The sequence below is a fragment of the Alternaria triticimaculans genome (genome assembly GCF_023758025.1).
Source record: "Alternaria triticimaculans strain BMP 0046 chromosome Unknown scaffold_8, whole genome shotgun sequence".
In the NCBI taxonomy this organism is placed as follows: Eukaryota; Fungi; Ascomycota; class Dothideomycetes; order Pleosporales; family Pleosporaceae; genus Alternaria; species Alternaria triticimaculans.
The window spans coordinates 699,741-726,466 of record NW_026055965.1 but is presented as its reverse complement, the minus strand read 5'-3'; the positions used below and the strand labels follow the sequence as shown (position 1 = coordinate 726,466).

Genomic DNA, 26,726 nt, shown 5'->3' with positions numbered 1-26,726 from the left:
TATCGATTCTGTTTCTGGATACAGGACATGACAGCTCGTCGAGATTACCGTTGCCCTGGATCGTGTCCTCATCGACAGCAAGCGGTCCTTGCGAAGATCTCGTTTCCCAGGTACCGGGGCGATCCTCTGAGTGCTTCCCGTCGCGGCCCAGCGGCAAATACTTTAAGCTCCACATAGTGTGGGTTCGGTGGAAGAAAAGAGCATGTCTGCCGGATTGTCCTCCTTATCGGAGCCCTTGCATCGAGGCCTAAAAAGAAACATGTGCAGCAAATGGAAGCGCGCGCGGACATTAATCTTAGGCAGGGGAAGTCAGCACCGTTTGAAGATCAGCCACCTGGGCCTCGCGTGCGACGATCGTGACGCTAAGCGCCCCGAACGCCGCCAGGAACGGAATCTGTCTTTCTGTCCTATCGATACGTCAGCCGTCTTCCAGACTCTGGCAAAAAATAACGGGAGTCGCGCGAACTGCATGTTGGTATGTTTCAGATAGCGACGGCGTGCTGCAAGCCTCGCTGCAGGCTAGAGGGAGTTGGGCATCGTCACCACGTATTCTTGCGACTCGCGGCATAGCATTCTCTCATCCTACCCCTGACACCCGCGCCGCCGCCTTCGAACTGCGCGCGGCTCCCCTGGCTCAGATCTCCACCCGGAAACAACTACGCACCTACGCGAATCTAGTCACATCAGTCAAACTTTTGGATGCCTCAGCTAATCTCGTCCTAGAATGGGGCGCCTCAAGCGTGGGCTGGCCGCCCCCATGGCTGCATGTAATTCCCGATGCATGTGGGCGTCCCTGGATATATTATCTAGTAGCCTGCCCACCAGTTTCCTGTTCTTATCGCTGTCTTCACATCGCTCTCTCTTTGGCTTCCGGTGGAATACCATTCTTTCATTCTTTTGACTCTTTACACACTCCTTTTGAAATCAAGAGCCTACAGAGTCTGTGACTCGGTCCTTTCATTTTCACACAGCTCATTCTTTTCGCTGTCTTACGACTCATACAAGATTTCCACATACCCCAAAACCACAACCAAGCCAACATGCGTTTCGATATCGTCTCCCTCACGGCTGGCTTTGCCGCCACTGCCTCCGCTCAATGCGTTGGCAACTACTTCAGCTTCTACAACCGCGCCGGCAATGCCATGAGCTACCAGCGCCTCGACCCCGGTCTGTTCCCTGGAACGGAGAGCCCCCATCTCCACTCCTTCGACGGAGGAAACGGACTCTCCAAGTCCATGGGCTTTGCGGATACCCAGGCCTCTGACTGCACCACTGCCCGTATCAAGACCGACAAGTCCTTGTACTGGCGCCCCACCCTGTTCTTCACCAACGGAACCAAGCTCTACCGCGTACCGGAGCTAGCTACCAAGATCTACTACAAGTACGGCGATGGCAACAACTGGGCAAACGTCACTGCGTACCCAGAGGACTTCAACATGATCGCCGGTAGCCCGCTCAAGCGCTCTGACGGTGACAACCCCGCCGGTGTTCGCTGGGGCTGCCACGAGCCCGACGGTGGCTCCACAGCCATCTTCGCCAACGGCTTCCCCAAGGGTTTCAGCACCTGCAAGTACGGCTTCGCTTCCGAAGTCACCTTCCCTTCGTGCTGGAACGGCGAGAAGATGGACCCCAAGAACCCCAACGCGCACATGGCCTACCCCAACGGCAACGCTGGTGTCGGTATCGAGAACTGCCCTACGACCCACAGGGCTGCGCGTTTCCCTACTCTCTTCATCGAGTACTGGTGGGACGTTACCAAGTTCACCTTTGGTCCTGATGAGGCACCTTGGGTCCTGTCTAACGGTGACCCAACTGGTTACGGGTTCCACGGTGACTTTGTAAGTCCTTCTTTACCCTGCTTGACTCCTCTTTCTAACAAAATGATAGATGAACGGATGGGAAGCCGGTGTCCTCGAAAAGGCCGTTAGCGAGAACGACGGTTGCAAGTGCGGTTGCGGCTGTGGACAAGAAGAGATGGAGCAGTGCTTTGGCTCTGCCAACGTTAACAAGGATAGCGATGAGTCCTGGAAGAGCTGCTCCGCTATGGAGGCATACGGTGGTGATGACGGAAGCGTTCTTGACGCTCTTCCAGGATGCAACCCCATCCAGTCCGGCCCTGCTTCTGCTACCTCAGCAACTGGTGCAGGCTGCACTGCTGCCGCTGTCCCTGCCGGTAACAGCACCACTGCTTACTCCGCTATCATGACCCCCACTGGCGTTGCTGCCATCTCTTCCGGATACGCCGCTGCATCTTCTGCTGCCTACTCTGCGGCCGTACCCGACGCTTCTTCTGCCGCTACCGCCCTCCCCCTGAGCTCATACTCAGCATACAGCGCTGTGCTCCCAGACAAGCAAATCAACACAGCGACTGGCGGTTACAACGCCCCACAGCCTACCCCCATGGTGCCATCTGAGGTTGCAGATGCTACTACCTGCGCCAGCGCACCTATCGTCACCGAGACAGTCAAGCAGACGGTTACTGTTACCGTCGATGGAAACAGTGCTATGAGCACCGGCTCTTACGGCGCGTACTAGGCCATGCTTTGGCGAAATGCAACTCTTTAGCGTTGTGAAGAGATTCGAACAAAAATCCAGATCGTATAGCTTTACGTTCCTTGTACATATTTCTGCCGGTTTTTAGGCAAACAAAGAGACATAGAGGATGGATAGATTTCCTCAACCAATCGTTTATCAAACATACTCCTTATATGCCATTAATCCTTTCAACACACGTGTGATGGATGAGTGTTTAGAGCGGGCAAAGTAGCAGGCGGAATGTGGGACAGAATCGGCGCTCGCCGTGACCGACCGCCGTCTTGAAAGTACCGTTATCCACTTACCGACCCCACCAATGTACACACCCACACACCCAAAGTCCGTTGCGACAAGACTCGAAGCTCGAGCGCAAAGCCTGGAAGACCGCCGTTTTGACATTCCATATTGAACCGAGAGTGACGTAGGTGGTGTGAGATACCACATTCTTACCACGTCAAGTTAGTAAAGTTGGTAACAACCCTGGAAGGGTAAAGACCTCGGGAGGGGAATGTGGAGCCGAAACATCAAAGACAGTGGGGTTTCTCGCTGTAAAGTTCATGTGTTCCAGCGTTCATTGCTGTCCATCAATCTTACCGGGACTAAATGGCAAGTCCTCAGCAGTATCCAGTTGCCATCATAGGGGGAGGCCCTGTAGGCCTTTCTTCCTCAATCCTGTTATCCCTTCGCAACATCCCACACGTGCTTTTCGAGCGTCACCTTGGCACTTCAATCCACCCCAAAGCATGCGGCCTAAACCAACGAACCGGCGAGATATTTCGTCAGATGGGAGTGGAGCAAGAAGTTGTCGCCAATGCAGCGCCTCCGAACACATGTTCCAAGACCGCGTGGTACACTTCTCTGGGTCCTACTGGTACCAAGATAGTCTCGCGCGACGCATGGGGTGGTGGGAGATATGCCGACGAGTATAGGACAGCAAGTCCTAGTCGCTATCTCACGTTGCCACAAATACGGCTTGAGCCCATTCTTTCACGAAAGGCCAAGCAGTTGAATCCGAGCGGTGTGCAGTATGGCGCCGAAGTTATCGACATCGTGGAGAAGGAAGACTACGTGGAGTTACGGATTGAATACCATGACAAATCTAGACCTAGCGAGACTATACGGGCTTCGTATGTCATTGCAGCTGATGGCGGGCGTATGGTAACAAACAAACTTGGTATTGAACTACATGGGGAGAAGAACATAGTCGACATGGTGACTGCACACATTCGAGCACCAATATCCCTCAAACATCCCGAACCAGAAGCGTTCATAACTTGGTTCATCAACCCGGACATGGGCGGAAGTATTGGAACTGGCTATATGTACCACCTTGGCCCATACCCCAACAACCCTGACACAGAAGAGTGGATTTTTGCCTGCGGCATCCTCCCAGACGATCCCGTGCGATTCGACAATGACGCGATGATGAGTCGACTAAAGAAGAGCATCAATATCCCAGACTTGGAAGTTGAAGTCATGAGTTTGAGCCACTGGTCTGTCAACGCTATTTCAGCTGAGCAGTATCGCAGTAAAAACGGCCGCACTTTCCTTGTTGGAGACGCGGCGCATCGTCTACCACCATGGGGTGCTCTCGGACTTAACACGGGTATTCAAGATTCCAACAACTTAGTTTGGAAGCTAGCTTTGATGCTCCAGGGCAAACTTGGGAATGGCGACTTTCTGGACACATACGATGAAGAACGCCGCCCGATTGGAGAAAGAGTAGCGCAATCGAGCCTGGTTAACATGCGGAGTCACAGCATGATCATGGATAAGGCATTGGGTATCAGCAAAGACTCTTCAGTCGAAGAGAACAAGAGAGCCATTCGAGTCCTGCTTGACAAAAGCCATCCAGGCTATGCTCAAGTGCATGCGGATGTACAGAGAGCGCAAGAGACCCTCGATACAGAGTTCAAGGCACCAGGGGCAGAAATAGGCTGGTTTTATCCAACTGCTGATATCGACAATGAGGGGCGGGATAATTTTCACGGTGGCCAGGTGGACGAGACTGGGAAGCTGAAGGTCACCGAATACCACCCTTCGACCATTCCTGGGCATCACTTTCCCCACATGTGGCTGAGGAAGGGAGATGGTGTCGTTTCGTCCCGCGATCTTTTGTGCTTGGACCGTTTCGTTCTCTTTACGGCAGACCCTACTACCTGGAACCCTGTTAGAGACGAGCTAATCCACGTTGTTGGTATCGATGGTAGGGAATTGAAAGATGTTGATGGGAAATGGGATCAGCTTTCAGAGGTAGGAGGTAATGGAGCCGTTCTAGTAAGACCAGATGGTATTGTGGCCTGGAGATGCAAGTCAGGCGGAGAGGCCAACGTAAATAGACTGCATGCAGTTGTTGCGCAGATACTGCGAAAGTAGTCTGATATAAATCTCCTTGATTTTGTAGCTAGCGGATGCGTGATCGTATGCACTCCTTGCAAAGTCGCGTTGTCCAGCTAGAATCTGAACACTCGTGTACCAAAGTACAATCTCAGTGACCAGCCCGGACAAGGACCAGAGTGGGTCTAAGTCAAAGGCGCACTCTGTTCACCTAAATGTTGCGTACAAGCTACAGGCTCGCCTCCGATGCGATACCGAGGTAGACGGGCCAACGAGACCCCACCACCCAGCAACGGTACCCAAGAGTGTTGTGTTGAGCAGATCATAAGGCCGCCGGCTAGAGGAGACAAAGGGGGTCTAAAAAAATCGTCAACACCATCTTCCTCAAATTGTAAGTTCAGCCAGTTCGAAATGGTGATTTGGTGGCTGTTCAAGCAAAAAAGATACCCCAACAGCCCGAGGAAAAGGCAAAAAAGTTCGATACGCTCTTGCGAACGCCGATGATGACTCATCGGAGGTTTGAACTCCGGACCTTCAGTGTCCTAACTGGCGTTTGACGGCCGTTGTTAGACTGACGTGATAACCAACTACACCAACGAGCCTTGCTTGATGAAATGAGGTCAAGAAGAGGGCAATATATCGCCAGAATTGCGTCGTCGTCGCTGTCGCGGAGCTCGAAAGAAGGCCTGGAAGGTGGGGTTGGAAAGTGGGAAAATGTCGGGCGCCAATTCATTTCGGTAACCAATCCACGCATCACACAAGGCTTTCTGCTGCTAGCGTGACAGGTTCGGTTCCTCGAATCACTCATTCGCTTGGCCTTCGTAATGATTGATTGTGATTGAGGTACGTTTGGATGTACAAGTCAGATGATATGGTGGTTCTGATGCGCAGACTTTGATGACTTGCAAGTAGGTGCAGCGAGCATGCTTGAACGATGATAGATTTGTATGTTGGTACTGGGCAATGAGGTAGCATCTGTCGCATTGACTATAGTTCGATGTGGCTGGGTCGTAAGTCGTGTCGCGGTGAGTATCGTCACGGGTGTGCATGGTGCTTAGCGGCGAGGTCCTGATGTATCTGAGTCAGTTGAAGGTAGGAAGAAAACAGGATTGAAGATTGTGGCCGCAACTGAACATGACTGCTTTAACTACCATCTTGAATGAGCAAGGGGCTCAGCAGTTCTATGCCTTATCCAGGCGACTCTTGTGGTTGAGTGCGAGTTCAGCTGTATGCTCTCGAGGTATTCTCGCACGAACGCGTATGCCGCATTCGTCGGTGGTATAGCGCAGGTACGCAGACATGATTCCATGCCGTGTTGGGTCGCGTTGCGCAAACGTGTAAGTAGTGATGGTGGTACAGTTAAAGGTTGGGCATGGTGGAGTGGGTGTGAGGTTGCGTTAAGATTTTTCAGTAGACGTAGATAGCAGACGCGACTATGGTGACGGTGAACGGTGATTTCCTCATTGAGCGTTTGCGCGCACCCGACGCGAGATGGAAGGAGTCACCCAAACAACACGCCCACCTCACAGTCATTGGTCGGCACTCGTCCTCCGGCACCAACTGATCCAAAAATAAAAAGAATTTCTATCGAACGTCACGTTGTCTCTGTATGCAAATCTTTCCCTGCAAAGATCGCATCAAACGTATACACGGCATCGCTTCGCCGGCACAGCGTTCTCCAGTTCGGCAGCGAAGCGAACCCTCCTGCAACACACCAGCCACACTCAGCCGTTGACCCACTCGGATCGCTCCACCAAAAACATCCGTGCCAGGATAAACGGCAGCTCGACATGCGATTCGATCAAAAGTGACATCCGAAGTGTGGCTAGTGAGGGGCGAATCTGCGGGTGCGCGACCTCATAACCGGCTGTCAGGACCCTGATCTGCATGAGATCCTACCAAGTGCAGTAACGAGACCGGTGGGCTGTGTGGACGATCTCTTGATCAATCGCCACACTGCGACGACTTTGCTTGCTCCAACGAATTATGGACGTCGACGGCATGCGACAATGTACATGGGTGTGAACAGTCAAAAAGTATGGCCACCGCTGCCGCTGGGCACTGGCTTCCTGACTGTTCGTACTATTGTTGCCAGACATGAAGCGCTGACGCATCTTTGCGAACATTGACTCCCAGCTACTTGCGATTTATCATTACTGCTTTCTTTACCACACTCGCTCGTTCACGCATACATGCATTCGCTAAGAGGATGGAATTGGCTGGTCTTGGGGAATGTGGTGGGTTTGGTGCACGGCGCTGCGGTGCCTGTCATCACACCTGCACCAAGACCAGATGTTCGATCACTACAACATAGGCAAGATCCTGATGCGTAAGGGTCCTTGAAATACATCAATTTTGACTGCGCTGACATTGACAATAGTATCGAGATCTTGCAAGTGCTCATTACTGCACTTCCACTTTCGCTAAGACAGATTGCTGCGACAAACATACCCGCCGTATCGAGCATATTATGGGAGGAGTTCCTAGACGACAACCGACCGCAATGGTTCGAAGAGCTGCCATACGACATACAATCCTACTTCATACAAGAGTTCGGACCAGCGACGGCAGCACCACCTGCAAGCGAAGCATTGCCAACCGTCGTCACCGCATCACCAACGGCATCACCCTCAGAGACTGCTTCAAATGTGGACTCATCGATATTTGAGTCATTATCGACTAGCTTAGTGCCATCCTCTGCGATATCAGCATCCGAAAGTTTGAGCACGATTCCTACGCCTACGGCATCTTCGAGCAGTGCCTCGAGCGAAACCTCCAGTTTGGTATCCTCCTCTGGGACTTCTTCCGAATCTTCGACCACACTGGCGACCTCATCACTATCATCATCGTCATCTTCAGAATCCACCATCTCAACATCTGCATCCTCATCCTCATCCTCGTCCTCTCCCGCAAGTTCATCTCCAACTTTGAACCCAACGACAGATCCTGTGGCACCAGCTTCCAGCGACGCTGGCCTGACAAGACGCGAAAAGATCGGACTTGGTGTGGGTGTGCCACTGGCGGTACTCGCACTTGCCGCATTACTACTCGCATGCTGCTTTATCTTGCGCCGAAAGCGAAGGAGATCCATCGAAGGCAGCCAACCTCCATCATCCCCGGGCTTCATTCCCCGTTTCTCGTTTCAGGACCGAGGACTGGGCGGTGAGAATTTCGAACACAGGCGGCCTTTAAATCCCGCATCACACCAGACGAGCCGTTTCGTTGAGGACATGAACTGGGAGGATGATGGCTATGATCCGGCTCCTATGTCTACAGCCTACCATGGCCATCAGATCCCACCGGCTGCGGCACCTACACCGTCTCAGGCAAACAACATTGCGACTGCAGGCATTCCCCATCCCAACGATGGTAATTCAATGCCATCGGAGTCAACACCAATGGCGATGCAAGATAATCACACACCTATCCTGGCGCCCGCACTCAACCACAGCCACTCGTCCAATCGTGCGCGCGGCCGACGAACAAGCTATAAGAGCCTGCACTCTGTGGCCGAAGTGACCGAACCCGACGAGGAATTGAACGGAGACTCTCCGGTGCTAGGTCGCAACAACTCACCACCAAAGACAGGCCCACGGAGACCCAGTATGTCCGCTCTAGACACGCTTCCCGTTCCCGCCGTGGCGAGCATAAAACGCAAGCCCGTTCCCACCAGTCCTATCAGTAGTCCAGCAGCCGAAGCGTCACGAGGTCTCCTCCGCCCTTCTCTCGCATACAACAGCGCCGACCACAGCGGAAGCAGTTCCTCTGGCCTTGCCGTCTCCAGCTTATCCAGTAACTCCGGCCATGGATATCAATCCGACGATTCCGGACCCATCTCTCCCATTACCCACCAGCAACCGTCCTCAAATCCTTTTGCAGGCGGATACGCATACCTTGAAGACTACGGCCCTGAGTACTCAAACAACGGGTATACCGACCAGGACGATGAGCTTTATGGTGGACACAGAAGCTTCGATCGATACCCAGATCCCAGTTCGTCTCTCAAGAAGAGCAGCAAGACTGAGTGGCCTTTGAGGAACGTCATGGGTGGTGGGCAGAAGAGGACGAGAAGTCCCATGTGGGATCGCGTTTACGAACGCGTATGAGTGCATTCGATGCACAGTAACGATTTCCTTTGTTGTATATACGAGCATTTGCATGCTATGAGTTAGCACTGGCGTTTGATTATTATGGGGTAGTGAGTGTTGATGATATCCACTCCTTGATGCGAAGATACACAGCGTCTTTGTACGCACGTTTTGTTATTTATACCCTCCTTCGCAGTACATACGAGGTTCTGTAGTTAGCGGTCGAGAACAGTTGCTCAATGATATCACAGTCAAACATTACTTCCGATAATGTGCATGGAATAAAACTCGCTAAATGTTCCGAGAGGTCTACAAGATCTCGTGCATGTACAGTCTACTCATCAAAACCTCGGTCCGACACTGCTGACGCGGACCTTCGCCTGTGCTGACCCGTGACTGCGGCCGGGCACACCAGCCAACTCTCATACTCCACTTCCAGACTAACCTCTTAGTCGTGGAACTTCCTGTTCTCGTTCTCACCGAAGAGCGTGACCCTGATGGACGGCAGGGCCTGGGACTCGAGTAGCTTCAATCGTTCTTGGAAGGTGTTGTTGATGTCGATTCGGCCGTTTGTACCGACAATCATGGCACCACCAGCACTGTCTGGAGTTAGTCCTATCCCACATTGATAGTAATGTTGAACCTACGATCCCTCTGGCAGCGGGTCGCTCTCATCGATAGTAATGGAGACGTCCTTGCCAATGTTCTTCTTGTACTCGGTCTGCGCCTCCTCGATAGCCTTCTTGGTAAGGTCGTAGTCGGCCTTCCGGACCTTGACCTGCAGCTTGTCCTCGTTGAGCGCATAGGCGCCCTCGACAATCAGGTCCTTCATGACGCTCTGGTACTTCTTCTTGTCCTTTGAAACATCGCCGAGCTTCTTCTCGGCGTTCTCAAACAGGCGGTTGAGCAGCTCCTGGCGGGCGGAGAGGATGCGTAATCGGCTCTTGTTGGAGACGGTGGAGCGGGTGATTTGCTGCGACATGCTGGCCTGCTTGAACTTCTTCTCGTAGGATGAGTCGATCGAGGCCTGTTCCTGGCGCACGAGCTTGGACTTCTCGATGGCAAACTCCTCGTCGGCCTTGAGGCGGATTTCGTTGGCCTTCTCCATGGCTTCCTGGCGGATGAAGGCCGTCATCTTCTTGAGCTCGCCGGCGACCTGCCATGGTGGTGCGTGTTAGCTATCGTGTTGACGTAGTGGGCGGGGAGCTTGCCGCGGGCTGGAGCGGGTGGGGAGTTGTACCTGGTCGTCGGAGAGGGCGTGGACTTGCGACATGATGGCGGTATTGTGTGGGGTCCTCTGGGCTACGGGGGAGGGTTATGGGTGCTGGCGTCGAGGTATAGCAGTGACGGAGCTTGGAGGTTGAAGTTCAAGCTTGGGCCCCCAGACACCCAGACGCTGCCCGCGGTTACCCAGGCACGTCTGCAGAGAATCCATGGCACGACGTCGCAGGTACGCGATGGTAATATTAAGCGTGTCACACTATGAGTATAATAGATATATCTCGTGTTCAACCTCGTCGCGTCGCCTCGTTGCTGCTCCTGAGCTCTCCAGGGCTCTCCTCCTGAATCCAACTACATCATCAGTCGGCTGATCCCTGCAACCTGCACGGCGTCGGCTAGTCTTCCCCAACCGTCTCGTGCACTTCACCGACTCAGCGTGACGTTTCGCGACTTCCACGTCTGCGCTGTCTACTACCAAGACCACACATCCCCGCCTTCATATCCCCATACGCACAGCATGCGCCCGACGACTAGGTAGCGACACGCGCAGTGCAGCGACGACAGCCGACACGAACCATGGTGGAACTCTCGCCGGGCGCGAGCGTTGCTGTGAGTACCCAAGGCGCCATACCACCACGGGAATAGAGCGCTAACGGACGGACATGCAGCTTGGAGTAATGGTCGGCCTTGCCTCTACCAGCATACAGAGCGTTGGCCTGACGCTGCAGCGGAAGTCCCATCTCTTGGAGGAAGAGAAGGACGACGACGATGAGAGGCGACCCCCATACAAGCGGCGGAGATGGCAGGCACGAACACCCCTCGCGCATTCGGAGACGATTCACTAACACACATACAGCTGGGCATGCTCATGTTCGTCGTGGCAAACATCGTCGGCAGTACCATCCAAATCACCACCCTCCCCCTTCCCGTCCTCTCCACCCTCCAGGCATCCGGCCTCGTCTTCAACTCGATATGCGCCTCCATCATCCTCAGCGAACCCTTTACGCGATACTCCTTCGTCGGCACAATGCTCGTTGCGATAGGCGCATTGCTGATCGCCTTGTTCGGTGCCATTGCCGAACCGTCGCATAACCTGGATCAGCTGTTGGCGCTATTGGGACGGAACACCTTCATTGTATGGATGGTCATGACGGGCATAGTGGTTGTCATGCTGGTTATTGCCACTTGGTTACTGCACCGCATGCATCCGCGGACCACTCCTCGACAACGCCTCGTACGCGGTATCCTCTTCGGTTGCGTCAGTGGCATCCTCTCCGCGCATTCACTCTTGATCGCAAAGAGCGCCGTCGAACTCCTCGTCCGGACTCTCATCGACCGTCATAATCAGTTTGACCGCTGGCAGTCGTGGATGATCCTAGTCGGACTGGTCGTCTTCGCCCTGACCCAACTCTACTACATGCATCGCGGACTGAAATTGGTTAGCACAAGCGTCCTTTACCCCTTAGTGTTCTGCGTGTACAACATCATCGCGATTATAGACGGCCTCATCTACTTCGACCAAAACGATCGCCTGTCGAGTCTGCACGCTGGGTTGATCGCACTTGGAACTGTCATACTGCTTGCGGGAGTTGTCTGCTTGAGCTGGCGACTTGAAGACAACGAGGAAGAGCCCATGTCACCAGTAGCAAGCAAGCACACAGGCAGGGTTCCGATGCCTCACAATGTGCTGGAACCCGGTATCGGCCTTGCGCATGGCCATAGCCACGACGAATCCGACTCACCTCTGGACATTGACGAAGAAGCCCCAGGCTTTCACGGCTATGCCTCGGAGCAAGCCAAGCGGAAAGCGGTCGACGAAAGGACACCCCTGCTGGCCCGCGCTCCCACAGGTCCCGCGGCGACACTCGCCAATCCGAAGAAGCGAGCATCGGTAGACGCCGGTGACTTGAAAAGTCCCATACAATCCCGTAGATTGCCGAGGAGACGGCGGATGACTATCTCGGAGGAGACAAATGAGATATGGGATGAGCTCAACGACCGAGAGACTCTGCCTTCTCCTGCTCGGCGATCCGTGGATCTAGAACGACGACCGCGATCTGGGACTTTGCCTCCACGAAGGAATGCTGCGCAGTCGGCGTGGCTCAATCAGATGCGTCGACGGTCCTGGTTCGAAGGATTCGGTAGCCGAGGCAGGAGCGTGTCGCAAGGAAAGAAGCCCGTGGACAGCTCTACATCACTTCTTGATCATCCCGATCCAGAAGACGGCGATATCTCTGATACAGACATGGACGAAACATCCCGGAGACGACAGACCTGGGGGTACGGCCAAGGGAGCAAAAGCCAAGATAATCTGGGCGACTGGTTTAAGATGAAGTGGTGGCGCAAGAAGTGGAAAGAGGACGAAGACCATGAAGAAGAACGACCTGCATGATATCACTACCGCATCCATTAATTTGAATATACCCAGAATGTATTATCAGAATTCAAGACGCAGTTCTAAGGATTACTACGCAGCGCGATCGTCCCTTTCAAGCAACAAGCATCTCCGCTTTGCGAAAGTCTCCTCGAGTCATAGTCGGAACCCTCGTTTCTGCACTAACCCACATATGCACGACATCCAGATGGAGTAATCCTTTCCTGACGATAAGCTCATAGCCAATCGCACATTACATGCCATTGCCCCACCTTGAACCACCCCACTATCCCCAGCTACCTCCAACGTTTCGGGGTCGTCTCGCTCAACACCTGCAGCGCACACTAACAGATGGCAGTGGATAAGATCGGAACGCTTAGCAAAGCTCCAGCCAAATCGGCCATGTGTTTTATGCATGCCAAGCGCCGCATCTAGTATCGAAGTCCCAGATATGCGCTGCCCTACGCCTACATGGCGGCTGACTGGATGACGGTGGCAGGGGAACTCCCGTCAACAGTGTATCTTGAGAAGCTGATGATACCGATGCCGTAAGTGTTGAAGTCGAGCAATGATAGATAAGGCTGTAGTACATAAGGCCGGTCGTGCTGTTGCGCCTTCCACCCTCAGCGGCCTCTATAACACCCCTACATAACCCGAACAATCCACATCATATCAACCATCGACATCATGCCAGCAATGCAATACTTCGAGAAAGCGCAAACGACTTTCAAGCCCCCTCTAATCGCCAACGAGAACGCCTACCTCGGTGACGTCGTATCGTCGTACGTCTAGCCTCCTCTTGTCGCATTCCATCAACCCACTACCCCGAACTAACCCTTCCCCCTTCACCAGAGAATCTACAGACCCAGATAAGCCCATCAGCGGCGGTTTCTACCGTCTAGAGAAGGGAACACCACTCGTGTACACGTATACGTACGATGAGATCAAGATAATCGTAGATGGCCACTTCTACATCAGCGATGAGACGGGCAAGGAAGTGAAGGCTGAGAAGGGGGATGTATTTTTCTTTCCCAAGGGGAGCAAGATCACGTTTAAGACGGATGATTTTGGATTGGGCTTTTTCGTCGGGCAGAGGAAGAAGGATGGTGCGTAGATGGAAGCAAGAGAAGTTTTGAAATGACGATTGCGTGTCATAAACACTAGTTGATGCAATTTCTTGCCTTGCTTACCAAATCTCTGATCATTGCATTTTCTCGCGTTCGAGGATATCCTTGTGTAGCCGGTGGTATGTGTTGCGAAATCGCGCTGCTCGCCTTGCTTACCAATGCCGGCGTATTGCATCCAATCAACAAGTTTACGTCGCAACATACCAGCCATGAGCCTCAACTTCTGGAGACGCATTTGTAAAACCCCAAGTGGGAAGTTGTCGCAGAATAGGCCAGAAATGGACGCCTTAGGTGAATGCTCGCTAAGCATCATCGGTGTCGCTGCATGCTGACTGCATCTCGGTATTGGTGGAAGTATCAGGATATGGTATAAGTATGCCACTACAGCTCACGATGAACACAAGAGCCTCATCATCTTCACGAAGTTACCACCGATACAAAAGCACTTCTACAATGTCTACCCCAACGACCTACGCAGCATGGACCATTCCGGCAACAGCCACCAAGCTGTCCGACCTAACGAAACAAGAAAAGACTGTCCCAACTCCAGGGCCCAAACAAGTCCTCCTCAAGATGACAGCAGCCTCCCTCAACTACCGCGACGTCCTCGTCTCCACCCGCTCCCCCCAATACCCAGGAGACCACAAATTCGACCTCGTCCCCGGCTCCGACGGAGCCGGCATCATCCACTCGACTGGCGCAGGCTCTATCTGGAGCGATAAGAAAGGACTCGCAGTCATGTTCAACCAGAACGGGTGGCTGTCGGGAGACTTTCGCAACCTGGACTTTGCCACGATCCTAGGCGGCACGAGCCAGGATGGCACGTTGCAAGAGTATCTTGTGCTGCCTGATGAGTGGATTGTCGAGCAGCCAAAGAACTTGACGGCAGTTGAGGCGGCCTCTCTGACGACGGCTGGGGCGACGGCTTGGTCTGCAATTCGTGGGCAGCTTGATGGAAGGCTGGATGGGAGTGTTGGAGATTGGATCGGGGGCTGGACTGATAGGAGATTGGAAGGGAAGTGGGTGCTTACCTTGGGGACTGGTGGGGTTAGCTGTTTTGCGATCCAGGTAAGTCGTCATTTGTGGTGCAAGGGGATGTATACTGATAGAACGTAGATTGCTTCTGCTCTCGGCGCAACCGTCATCGCTACTTCCTCTTCGGACAGTAAGCTCGAGATCGCGAAGAGTCTCGGCGCGACGCACCTCATCAACTATGTCACCACGCCGAATTGGGACGAAGAAGTCTCTCAAATCACTGGCGGCAAGGGCGTCGATCATGTCATCGAAACAGGCGGTGCAGGCACGTTGATGAAATCTATCAACAGCACCCGCGTTGGCGGTTTGATCAGCATGCCAGGTGTTTTGACACCGAATGCGCCCATCGACGCGGCTTTTGTCCCAAGTGTCTTGTTCACTGCGAAGACTGGTAAGCCTTTCACCATCTCTCCTGGATCAAATGCCAAGTGTGCTGACAACGAAAACACAGTAAAAGGATGTTGCGCCTTCCCACGTAACGCAGTTGTCGAACTAGCGCAGTTCGTTGAAGCGCACGGCATCAAGCCAGTGGTGGCGCACGACTATCCTTTTGACCAGACGGTTGAGGCATTTGAGATGATGGCGAAGCAGAGCGCTGTGGGCAAGATCGCTGTCAAGATTGGTGGAGAGATGTGAGGGGTCTGACGATTAAAATGTTGTCACCACTGTCGTTACAATACCTGTCGAATCCATTTACAACATAGCTGCAATACACGGTACTTGACGCGATCCCTTTTCATGGTATATTTGGTATTGCGCAAGCTGTGAGTGGCTTGTTTCGTTCTGCGTCATCGCACTACCAGTCAACGCCAACCAAAGTTGAGGATGCTAGGGCACCTTGTGAGTATATAATAGCCACGTCTGTGTTTTCAAGCCGCAGCTTTAAACAGTGCTGTCACTCCAATCTCATATACCCCACCCTTTTCAAATGGATTCACTCAAGCACATGAGCCGAATCTTCTTGGATCTTAGCGGGGAGCGAAGAAAGGCGAGCATGAATTCATCTTTCAATACGGGTGATTTAGAAGACTACGCAAAGTTCAGAAGGCTATTCAACCAAACACGCTGGTTAGGAGAAGGGGGCGAGTAATCTCCATGTACGAACTGTTGTGAGACATTTACTGACTTCGTGCATCCATCTTTAGGCGATGGCACAGTCTACGCATACCAACACAAATATTCGAAAGCGCTCATTGCAGTAAAAACTCCTATTGCGTACAACACTCCTTACCATGCATCTCAAGCAGCTAAACGCATCAAAGAAGAAATCGCAAATCTTACCATCCTCGGTCAGCATGAGCACATCGCCGGAATGTTAGCATGGTCGCATAACCATCATCCCGCGGCCCCAGCAATCTTCCTTCCATTCTGCGAGCTAGGAGATCTTCTTGCATACATGGCCAGCTATAAAGAGCAGCAACTCCGGCATTCAAAACTCATTATACGAACACCCGAAGTCACAATCTGGAAGTGTCTTCGCGACATGGCCCTTGCTCTAGATTACTTGCACAACATGAACGACGAGTTTGGCTACATACACAACGACGTCAAACCAGACAACATCTTGGTCGAATTTCCCAAAGGCTGGAATCCAAAAGATGGGATCCCTGATGAGCCGGTATTCAGATTGACCGACTTCGCTCGCATGACACGATACCCTCTACCCGAAGGTGAGAAGCCCAAAAAAGATTTCCTTGGCACACCCGAATGGGCACCACCATTAGCCGAACAAGAGAAGCAGCGGCCGTCCGTTGATATCTGGGCTCTGGGTGCGACCTTACAAACGCTCGCTTTGAGAATATATCCTGTCCAATCGCGGGAGGCTTTCGTCGAGAGTCGGATAAAGGCAAACAAACCCGCGCCTATCCTGATTGACGACGGCGCTTGGAAACAACTAAAATGGCGTATTCTCATACCCACCGTTTACCGCCCCCTCGACGCTACACAGGAGGAACTGATAAATCACCACGACGTCCGCATGTCCATCTGCGCCAACGGCGCGGACGCGTACAGCGCTTGGAAGCATTGGCCATATACTAGAACACTCAACACCTGGTATAAAAGTATGTGGGAACGAGACGTGGAGAAAAGAACTACGGCAAAGCAGCTTGTCGAGTGGTGCGTTCCGTTGATTGCGAGGTATATTCGTATCGCGCGGAATACGGAAAAGGCGGAAGAGTGCTTTGAGAGGGCGGCGAAGTTGAGGGACGAGGTTGAGGGGAAACAGCAGAATAGAGAGCTAAGAGCCAGGGCTATTGAGCTTTTGGATGCACCTAGCTATGAAGGTAATGGGTATGGTGATCTTTGAGGCAGAATAGATAAAACAGAAGATCCTTCAAGTCGTGGTTTGCTAACAGTATGCGGAAACGCTTTCTCCTCTTCCTCACATTTCTCGCTGCCATCAGCGGCTTACAATTCCTGCTTGGTGAAAGTCGAGTTCTTGACCTTTGAAATCTTAAATCCACCAGGCGCCTGAGTCTGGAACATACCCTTGGGGTCGTACTTCTTAGCCGCAGCGCGGATCTTAGCGACGTTTGCGGAGCCGTAGCTACCAAGTGGGTCCTGGTACGCGTCGGCGTAGTTCAGGTACTGCCAATCTACCAGAGCGTCTTTGCTGGCAGCGAATCTTTGCATCTCTTCGGTGACAGCCCTGAGCGCCTCTCTCGCAATGACTTCGGTCTCTTCTCCTTTGACAGCAATGTCGAAAAGAAGCATGACTGCGTTGTCCTTTACGAGATCAAGACCCATGACGTTACCACCGCGTTCCTTGCTGTGCTCGGCAAAGGTGGTCGGGATAGCTTGGAACATGCACTGGGTGATGAAGTCGCCGTCGGTACTGATCGCCTTCCATGCTTCGACGAACTTGGTGTGGGCGTCGACAATGTACTTGAATACGGTGGCATCGTTCTTGAAAGTCATGGTGAACCAGATGTCACTAGATCTGTCAGTTTGATCATTTTTTTGCGTTCAGGATGACATACCGGTATCCTGTAGGTTGCTCAAGCTCGTCAGTAAGGTTCTTGTGGCTTGCCTTCCTTGTAGTATCGGATAGAGCAGGGATAGCCATGAACTTGTCGAAACCTGCGGGAGCTACGTTTCCGGCAACATCCTCGTATGCGGCAATGATGACGATATCCTTCATGGCAGGTAGGTAGCTCCAGAAGACGATGCTGGAGCCGTCAGGGTAATTCTCGACATTGTCGACCCACGCTGTGTAAGCTTCGACGTGTTGTTGTGTGTGGTTCTTGTCGTGAACCCTGACACCACCCCAAAGGTCTCCGGCAGCGAATGTTTGCACGTCATAGCGGGTGACGATACCGAAGTTGAAAGAGCCACCCTTGAGGGCTGTGAAGAGGTCGCTGTTGGACGTAGCGTTCGCGTTGACAACCTCGCTGCTTGGTATTAGCGACAACCCATGTATTGTGCGATGATGCAACGGAGTACTGACCCATCCGCAAGGACAACCTCGAAGTTCTGTACCTGATCACAAGCAAAACCCCTTCGCGCAGTGTAGAAAGAGTTTCCTCCTCCGGTCAAGAAACCGGCAACACCAACACTGCTTGCTCGTCCACCCGCGACAGTAACCCCATAAGGTTCAAGTGCGCCGTAAACACCACCCCATCGGGTGCCAGGCTGGAATCGTGCGAGGTTTGCTGCCTCATCATAGATAGTTGTGTTCATAAGACCGAGGTCGAGTGTCACGCCATCATTAATGTTGTTGGACCCGGCCCAGGTCGAATGACCACCACTCCGCACCGCAAACTTGCAGTTGCTTTGCGCACCCAGGGTCTTGACAGCAGTCGAAACCTCTTCGGTAGATACTGGTTGGACAATGCAGTTAGGCTGCAACTGAGCACTCACCGACCAGTAAGATGCTGTTCGGTTTTTGTACTGTTCATCATTCTCGTAAAAGATGTTTTTCAGTCCGGCAACCTCCAGCGATGAACACTAAATCCGGTCAGCAATGGTCAAAGTTTGACTAGGGAGTACCCGTCACGCACGCAACTGTCATTCTTACTGCCAAGAACCTCGTTCTTGTGGGCACCGAACTGGGCAGCTTCGGCGTGCAATCCCAGAGATGCAACAATAGCCGGTGCAAGGAGCTTCATGCTGTCTCAACTTTAAAACTTAGCACACTCGAAAAAGATGTTGTTGGACCGATATGCCGGGTCGGTTGGGGTTTTATTGCCGCCATCGCTGCAGGCAGAGTTACCATGCCAGCAGCGGCTAACAGCACCCGAAAGAGATATCGCTCCAACTTGGCATTTAAACCTGAAATGTCCTCCTCCTGCCTAGGTAGGCGGCTCTTATGCGGATCTTAACATGTATAGCAGAAGGGTACATATCCAGCTGCCGTTCTAACACGTGGTGTGCGCATTAGCCTTAAGGAGGGGTGTGCTCCTCTGGTCCCTGAGAAAAGAGGCGAGGGCTCCAGATATTTTCATCGATATGATAGGCAAATATTATCCTTGAACACGGGACGGTAAAATGGAACCTATCACACTCTGCACCAATGCCGCGGGCGGTCCGAACACAAGACCCACAAGCTACGGGAATAGCTAGTATCGGCCTTATCCGTCGGGGCTTCGACGTTTTCGATCTGTAGGATCAGATCTCAACCTTTTCGCACGCGTCAGCATCGACTCTTCGCTCGCATTGCGGCCAATTATCATGCTTCAGAAATGCGGATCTGAGAGGTGTTCACCATGACTCTCATAGCATATCGGTTATCGTATGATCCGATCTGTTCAGTGGAGACTGGGGCATGAACCAGATGAGCACTGAATCGTCTTGTGGACTGGAGTATGGAGGCCTGATATACAGTTTGAAGTGGTCTGAAATCAGTAAACCAGCAGCCAAATGTGCATTGGCCATGGTCGTCCCGATCACATGAAGGTGTCATATCTATCTGAGCAAGACCCCGGACCCCTTCTCGGTAGTTATTGTGCCTCTATGTCCATATCGAGGTCAACGGTCTGGCGAAGGGGTCAAGTTTACCGAGACGGGCCTTCACGTCCAGGCGAGTACTTCGATGCGATCGACATGAATGTCGTTCACATCCACTCCCCATGTGTTCCGCCCCTGGACTGGAAATTTAGCGCAAACTTGGCCGTCTAGCCTCCACAACCTTATGTGTGAAGCACCTCCGCCTGCTAGTTGGAGAAGAAGGTTTCAAGAGTCCTAGGCGTACATGCTCTCCCTCGTTGGGGTATTCTTTAGTTGCCGCTCCCGAGACCGTTGTTCATTAATCAACTATCCGTTCTTTGTCCAACGGTTGCCACGTCATGGCGACAGTTAACGGCGTCACAACCATCATCCCTCCACCCGATGGCTACGAGGTCGACTTCGCGAACCCACAGCGGAGGCTGGTGACGGAGACGTATGTGGTCTTCATCGTCGAGAACATCTTGGCACTTGCGTTTCTTGGGCAGCGGCTCTACACCAAGATTCGGCTTATGAAGCAGTTCCAGATTGACGATGGTATGATATCCAATAACAGTGGCAGAGGAACTCTTCTGACAGAGGTCCAGCATTACTCCTCCTTGGTTGGGCTTGTTCAGTGGGCACTCAAGGTCTCTTGATAACTGGATTCTCGACCGGTAGTATCGGTGTACACGCCTGGGAAATCTCGATCGAGAAATACGGCTTTTATTCGCGAGTAAGCTGACAACTCTTTCCCTCACCTACTTTTGTTGCGTATGTGCTGATTCGACGACTTGACAGCTCATTCTAGCAGCACCAGTCGTGTATGCTCCTTGCACAGCCCTGACGAAGGTCGCACTCTGCATCTTTTACAGTCGTCTCTCCCCGTCCGTCGCCTTCCAATGGGCTGTTTGGATCACCCTTTTCGTCTGCGCTGGTTCGTATACAGCGATATTCTTCAGTTTGATATTCGCTTGCAAGCCAATTGCAGCCAGCTGGGATCCTCTACTGCTCGCTACGGCAACATGCGTCAACAGAGGGGCAATCTATATTGCTACGGCTGTGATCGGTATCGTGACGGATGTGATGCTGATGGCCATCCCCATTCCGACCGTCTGGGGATTGCAAATGGCGATGAAACAGAAGATTGGACTGACAATCATGTTCTGTGTTGGATCAATGTGAGTGTCCACCGAGAAGGAAAGTCGCGCTACGAACCAATGCTGACTCCATATAGCACAATGGTCACTTCAATAATTCGCCTTATTGTGTTGATCCCAGCTTTGACAGACATGGACCAAACCTGGATCATAGCCGTGGGGTGCTTGTGGATGTAAGGCCTCCGTTGATCTGATGTGGTTTCAGGAAACTAACCACAATACAGCGTCGTCGAATCGAACTTGTTCGTCATATGCTGCTGCTTGCCGACCCTGCGACGTTTCTTAAAACACGCGGCCCCGCGATTAGTCGGCGAGAGTCGCGGATCTGAAAACAAAGATTCCTCAGGTCGCAATCGCGGGTTGCGCACCTGGGGAAGTGATGGAAACGCCAAGCGCAAGTACGATACGTTGATGCGCACTGTAGACGGCGCGCAAGGAGACGGCGACGATGAGATTCCTCTTGCTAGCGTGGCTCCTAAAGCCTCGGGTGGGCGAGAGGCCAAGGCGCCGACCGGGCACGTCTCTTATAAAGGAGACAACGATAGCGAGGAAGCTATCCTGTACGAGCGGACCGTCCAGGTCACATATGAAGGGGGTAACGGAGGCGACCCTGCGAATCCGTACACACGTCAGGTCTGGCCAGACGGGCACCTGGCACCCCGGGCCCTGTGAGCTTCGCCCCACGCTTGACACTAGAAGTGCGTTTCTCGATATGACTGCTTTCTTACGACATTGCGACGCTCTTATGGATATCCGATGTACTTAATCAATGGCTGGGTTTACGATGGATGTCGGATGCAAGGCTGGTACCAACTAGGCGTTGGAGGGTCGCCTGATTTTCAGGACAACAGATTACATAATCACTATGTCATAGCAAGTCGCGGTTATTGTGGAGCGCCAGCACGCGCCAGCCTCCGCACCATCACAACTTCTATCAGACATGTCTTCTTCCACAACCAAAGCCATCGTTCACAAACCCCCCATCCGAACGTTAGTCGATAGGCCGTCTGTGATTCTCTATGGAGCTATTCAGTCCGATCCCAACAAGGACTGGCAGGCACACCTCACAGCCTTGCTCTCCGATCTACCCATTGCTATCCTGAACCCACGCCGAGATGACTGGGACAGCAGCTGGATCGAAGACATATCTTTCCCGCCTTTCAAAGAGCAGGTTGAATGGGAAATGGACTACGCGCGCACAGCCGATGTTATCGTTTTCTATTTCGCAGGCGAGGCTAAGGCATTACAGCCCATCACGCTGCTGGAACTAGGACTGTATGCCGGAACAGGCAAGGCGATTGTTTGCTGTCCAGAGGGTTTCTGGAAGAGAGGCAACGTACAGTTGGTATGTGAAAAGTACAACATTGACTTGGTGGAGTCGGTTGAAGAGTTGGGTGACAAGGTACGGACAAGACTGTCGGCCAAGCTTCCTGAGGGGTCAACCACTGCGCATCCAAAGAACGCCGTGTGACATTGCCTCGTTTTCCTTTTGCGCTTTCAACCACTCGCAATCAATGCCCTGAGAAATGCGCCTCAAAAGATTATTGTGTTCAGGTCATTCGATTTCTAATTGTTCAGCTGCCAAGAAAAGCCACATATTGCCCCTCGCATTTGGTCTTCTGCATCATCCGCTTAGCCTTGTGTAGCCCGACAGCATGGCTAGCCATTCAGAGTTGTTCATTCACGCGAAGATGTAAGATTGTACGAACGAATCGTAGCCTAGCATTGCAAGCCGTCGCATCGTGGGGGTACAGGCCCAACGCAGTGTTCAGCGACCGGTCTCGAGCTGAACAGCGGCTTTGCGGATCTAGCTGCGAATTGACTCACACCAAGAAAAACCATTTCGGGACGAAAGCTGAGTTACGCGATATGTCACGTGCGTCTAAGGTCTTTACGCGCTGGCTGTTGAGCTCTGCATTCGTCTTTCCACGTGTTTCTTCCTTCCTTCAGATGTATGCGCTTTGCATCTAGGATTTACGAATGCTACCGAGCTACATAGCGACAATGTCTGGAGATCTCCGACTTCTCAGTCTCGATGGAGGAGGCGTACGTGGTCTGGCATCACTGTATATGCTAAGGAAGATACTATCCTTGGTTGGCAGCCCAAAGCCATGTGTCTATTTTGACATGATCTGCGGAACAAGCAGAGGAGGTTTGATTGCTATCATGCTCGGTCGATTGGAGATGTCTGTCGATCAGTGCATTGAGGCGTACACCGGACTGATGGACGTTGTCTTCGATCCGAAAGACAGAAAACTGCCTTTCAAAATTCGAAATGGTAAAGTGCAGCCTCGGTACAAAACGAAGCACATGGAGAAAGCGATCAAGCAGGTGATGTCCAACGCTGGGTGGACATCGGATGATAGGTTCAGAGGGTCGAAAACTTCAGCTTGTAAAACGTAATGTCCCAAAGTTCTTCGTCTCGGGACCATACGCTGACTTAGCAAGTGTTGTGATTGCCATGACAGAAGAAAGCCGTGTCCCGATACGCTTCACTGATTATGAGAAAGCAGGCGAGCATTCCAACTTCTACAACGAAGTCAAAATCTGGGAGGTAGCTCGTGCTACATCCGCTGCAACATCATTCTTTGCGCCAATGGAGATAACACATTCCGGTGAACCTAGACGATTCCTTGACGCAGGTATCGGCTCCAACAATCCCATCGACGAACTGTACCTCGAAGCGATGTCGCTGTTCGATAAATCCGAAGAAGAGTTCGACAAGCAGATCAGAGTGCTAGTATCGATTGGTACCGGCAAACCAGCATTACACGGATTCGGCGAGAAAGTCACCGAGGTTGCAAAGAGCATTGCTTCGATCGCAACAGAGACTCAGAACACAGCGAACAAATTCCATCTCACGCATAAGAAATTGGCAAGCAGGGGCGGATACTTTCGGTTCAATCCTCCCGACCTCTCTGAAGTGGCGATCGACGAAGCGAGCAAAAAGGGCATTATCGCATCGCGGACTGATACGTACGGCAACGACGCGCAGACTTTGGAGATGGTGGAGCGCTGGGTGAACGTGGCAGGAACCGAGAAAAGTGCGTTGACTCTCGCTAGTGCTGAAGAGATGGACTTTACTTAGATGGTCTCTCATGTTGGCTATTTCTCGCAGCATGTAGATCAATGCTGACTACTATCCTGAAATAGAACCAATAATCTCACCGACTCTATCTGCAAATCACATCAAGCCCGCTGTGACGAAACTTTTCTATTCACTGCACAAAGGACCCAAGTACATCAAAGAGTATGCGCCATCATACTGGCAACATCTAACGCTGGACTCATACTACGTGTACGAAACGATATACGACAGATGCAACCCTCAAGACAGAAAAGTCACTTGTACGTATCACAAGTCCAAAGTCAAGCCCTTAGAAACACTAACAACTTTCCAGTCAGCGCTTTCTTTGAGCAGTTCGGCCCCGATGCAAAGCCATCATCTAACCACGTCTTCGAAACCTGGGCGCGCCTTCTCCGAGACAAGCGCGATGTGCGCAACAGTATACATCGGAAGCCGTTCGTGATGGCGATTTTGTACATGCTCCACGTCGAATCTAGTCTTGATCTCACCAAGATGACAAACATAGACCCTAATCGACGCGAGATGCTGAAACGGTTCTCGAAGTGGGTGCCATGCAAGTGTGATGCTAGGTGTGGCCGCGAATGGAACTTCGTGAATGAGGTCGGGCTATCGCGCGGCGGAAATGGTGGTGATGAATGTGATCTCCTGCAGTTGTTCGACGATAGCAAGTGGAAGTTAGTGTTCAAGAGCGATAAAGTGCGGAAACTAGATGCGACCAGGAAGGCATGGGAAGCTTCGATGTGAGATGAGGGCAGATGTCGCTTGCTGCTTGTGTTCGTTGGAACTAGTTGACAGTTTTCTCAAAGTAGAATTTAGATACTAGGTTAATATACAAAGCAACTCGCGACAAGTCCATTGATGATGTCTCGCTAACTACGTCCTTCATGCTCAGTCTGAGGAGCATCGAAGTCGCCAATAGAGTATTCGTGTAGCCACTACAAGCTAATGGTCATAGAATCTGTTGCCAAAGTTGCTGCCCGATTCATGCACTGTCGACATCGGCCGTGGCATCTCACTCGCAGTGGGCCCAGAGTAGTCACTATCACTAGGAGCCTCAGACGGCGGCACATTCGGATGTGCTCCGGGAGGCGTCAGGCCGCTCCATTTAGCCATGATCTCATCCCGAGATCCGCCATATGATGGTATAATTTCGGTACGAGGTCCTTGAGTAACAGTCGGCTCGTATGGTAACTGAGAGGGCTGGTTATGTTGAACAACGTCGGTGTTTCTCTGGTGGCGCGGCCGGTACCAGCAGAAATATCCAAGTAGCAGAGCGATGACAAGTACAGCAATACCAGCCACCGTTATGAGCGCAATGGCAGTGGTACTGATCGGATTACTGCTGCTGCTGCCACCACTACCTCCACTACCACCGGCTGTGGGGTTTTTGCTACCGGCGGTGGGCTGGATCCCGCTAGTAATCGATCGCAGGAAATCATCAATACCCGTGGTTCCGGATCCCGCGGGCAGAACTTCTCCCTCAACTGTTGATGTCGCAAGCACGAGAACGTCGTCTGAAGTCGTTCCGCATGCCCACGAGTAGAAAGTATCCGTCGCGCCAAGGGCAGAACTGCGCGCGTAGCGGAAGCACTGTTGTGCTTGCTGCGAACTGTACTCTGAGATGAGCATACATTCTATCAAGAAAGCTCTGAAGACTATACCATTGAAGGATTGAGCCATATATAGACGAGCAGGTCTCAGCTGGGAGCGCATAGCCGAAACAATCTGTTTGACCGTACGGTCGGCATGTAGCCCAATTATCGAGACACTCGACGTTGTTGCAGCATGCAAAGCCGAGATCAAACTGCTGTGTAGTGATGCAGTTGTAGTTTTCCGCACATGTGATGGGTAATTCTGTCCCAGGTTAGACGTTGACTGCTCCTCAAGGCGAAGATCGATGTACCTGAGTTGCCACGTATGAAGCCGCATGTCGCAACGGATCTTTTGAATATATCGCCATGTAATACAGGAGCCGGCGTGATGAGACTGTCTGGTATCGCTACCTGTACTCCTGTCGCCCGTACCTGTGGATTGGGGATGTCTTTTCCAGCGACCAGCGCGGCGATACTCAAAACATGGAAGCGAAGACTTGGTCGCATCGTGATCTACGGTAAAGCGCTATAGAACAAGTTCTTGTGGTGTTGTGAGTGCCGGCGAGGAATGCGGTTTGTGCACATGCGCTGTACCTGCTTCTACCCTCGGCTACCCTTGTTCCACGAGCTGAGAGAGCAAAGTATCAGCCTTCCTGTGCAAGTATGCATGTGTAACACATCGGTCTGGCCGAGCGCCACCAATAACGATATCTCGTATCTTTGGGTATCATGGATGCCGACGGCTTGTAGGACCTTGGGTTAAGCGTGGGGTGACTTATGCGCGCCTATTGAAGCACCTGCAGGCAGCAATGTCAGCCGCAGTCCGAACGGACCTATCGCGACAATTTTCTTCGGAGGACTGTGTATGAATTAGTGATAATCAAGTGGTGTTGTACGCTGATCTGTAATGCCCAAGCTGTTCGCGAGAAGGACAACCTGTTCGTGCGATCCGGTCCCAAATGCCAAGTTCCCCAGGGCTGAATCCAAGATCCGATTGCAGCGTGGTATAACTAATGAAGCGCGAGGGCCATTTGAAAGGCACATGCTGGGTGTGTTGAGCTTGGCGGGCTGAACGTCTGCCTCAGGGATGAGCACAGCTGGATTGCAGCTGCAACGCGCCGTGAAACGCACTTCCCTGGCGCGGTGCATTCGGAAAGCAGCTTTTGCGATTCGAGTATCGCACAAGCCCCTAGAATGGTATCGTTATTGGCTCTCAGCTCTCAAAAAGAGCATATGTCGAGAAAGC

General features: G+C 52.3%; 9 protein-coding genes and 1 non-coding gene across 10 annotated transcripts; 7 read left to right on the top strand and 3 right to left on the bottom strand.

Moving 5' to 3' along the window:
- Window positions 1-1,040: 1,040 nt before the first annotated feature.
- On the top strand, window positions 1,041-2,535 carry J4E78_006168 (uncharacterized protein; the record flags this gene model as incomplete). Its single annotated transcript, XM_049366781.1, has 2 exons — window positions 1,041-1,838; window positions 1,888-2,535. 2 exons carry the CDS (start codon window positions 1,041-1,043, stop codon window positions 2,533-2,535), a joined length of 1,446 nt encoding a protein of 481 aa, XP_049221487.1.
- Window positions 2,536-3,318: 783 nt separating this feature from the next.
- J4E78_006167 (uncharacterized protein) lies at window positions 3,319-4,911 on the top strand (the record flags this gene model as incomplete). The annotated part of the gene is made up of 1 exon (XM_049366780.1): window positions 3,319-4,911. One exon carries the CDS (start codon window positions 3,319-3,321, stop codon window positions 4,909-4,911), a length of 1,593 nt encoding a protein of 530 aa, XP_049221486.1.
- Window positions 4,912-5,376: 465 nt separating this feature from the next.
- Window positions 5,377-5,474, bottom strand: J4E78_006166. The gene has a single exon. It is a non-coding gene; the product is annotated as a tRNA-Val (tRNA).
- Window positions 5,475-7,197: 1,723 nt separating this feature from the next.
- Window positions 7,198-8,978, top strand: J4E78_006165 (uncharacterized protein; the record flags this gene model as incomplete). The annotated part of the gene is made up of 5 exons (XM_049366779.1): window positions 7,198-7,201; window positions 7,270-7,520; window positions 7,556-7,881; window positions 8,019-8,034; window positions 8,082-8,978. The coding sequence occupies 5 exons, from the start codon at window positions 7,198-7,200 to the stop codon at window positions 8,976-8,978; spliced, it is 1,494 nt and encodes a 497-aa protein (XP_049221485.1).
- Window positions 8,979-9,408: 430 nt separating this feature from the next.
- Window positions 9,409-10,233, bottom strand: VMA4 (V-ATPase V1 sector subunit E; the record flags this gene model as incomplete). The annotated part of the gene is made up of 3 exons (XM_049366778.1): window positions 9,409-9,559; window positions 9,608-10,116; window positions 10,201-10,233. 3 exons carry the CDS (start codon window positions 10,231-10,233, stop codon window positions 9,409-9,411), a joined length of 693 nt encoding a protein of 230 aa, XP_049221484.1.
- Window positions 10,234-10,757: 524 nt separating this feature from the next.
- J4E78_006163 (uncharacterized protein) lies at window positions 10,758-12,573 on the top strand (the record flags this gene model as incomplete). The annotated part of the gene is made up of 3 exons (XM_049366777.1): window positions 10,758-10,790; window positions 10,850-10,987; window positions 11,038-12,573. 3 exons carry the CDS (start codon window positions 10,758-10,760, stop codon window positions 12,571-12,573), a joined length of 1,707 nt encoding a protein of 568 aa, XP_049221483.1.
- Window positions 12,574-13,242: 669 nt separating this feature from the next.
- On the top strand, window positions 13,243-13,669 carry J4E78_006162 (uncharacterized protein; the record flags this gene model as incomplete). Its single annotated transcript, XM_049366776.1, has 2 exons — window positions 13,243-13,337; window positions 13,408-13,669. 2 exons carry the CDS (start codon window positions 13,243-13,245, stop codon window positions 13,667-13,669), a joined length of 357 nt encoding a protein of 118 aa, XP_049221482.1.
- Window positions 13,670-14,135: 466 nt separating this feature from the next.
- J4E78_006161 (uncharacterized protein) lies at window positions 14,136-15,353 on the top strand (the record flags this gene model as incomplete). The annotated part of the gene is made up of 2 exons (XM_049366775.1): window positions 14,136-14,750; window positions 14,799-15,353. 2 exons carry the CDS (start codon window positions 14,136-14,138, stop codon window positions 15,351-15,353), a joined length of 1,170 nt encoding a protein of 389 aa, XP_049221481.1.
- A 1,773-nt stretch (window positions 15,354-17,126) lies between these two features.
- On the bottom strand, window positions 17,127-18,826 carry J4E78_006160 (uncharacterized protein; the record flags this gene model as incomplete). The annotated part of the gene is made up of 4 exons (XM_049366774.1): window positions 17,127-17,652; window positions 17,699-18,109; window positions 18,166-18,665; window positions 18,719-18,826. The coding sequence occupies 4 exons, from the start codon at window positions 18,824-18,826 to the stop codon at window positions 17,127-17,129; spliced, it is 1,545 nt and encodes a 514-aa protein (XP_049221480.1).
- A 4,249-nt stretch (window positions 18,827-23,075) lies between these two features.
- J4E78_006159 (uncharacterized protein) lies at window positions 23,076-24,632 on the top strand (the record flags this gene model as incomplete). The annotated part of the gene is made up of 4 exons (XM_049366773.1): window positions 23,076-23,083; window positions 23,249-23,844; window positions 23,954-24,148; window positions 24,202-24,632. The coding sequence occupies 4 exons, from the start codon at window positions 23,076-23,078 to the stop codon at window positions 24,630-24,632; spliced, it is 1,230 nt and encodes a 409-aa protein (XP_049221479.1).
- Between the last annotated feature and the right edge of the window lie 2,094 nt (window positions 24,633-26,726).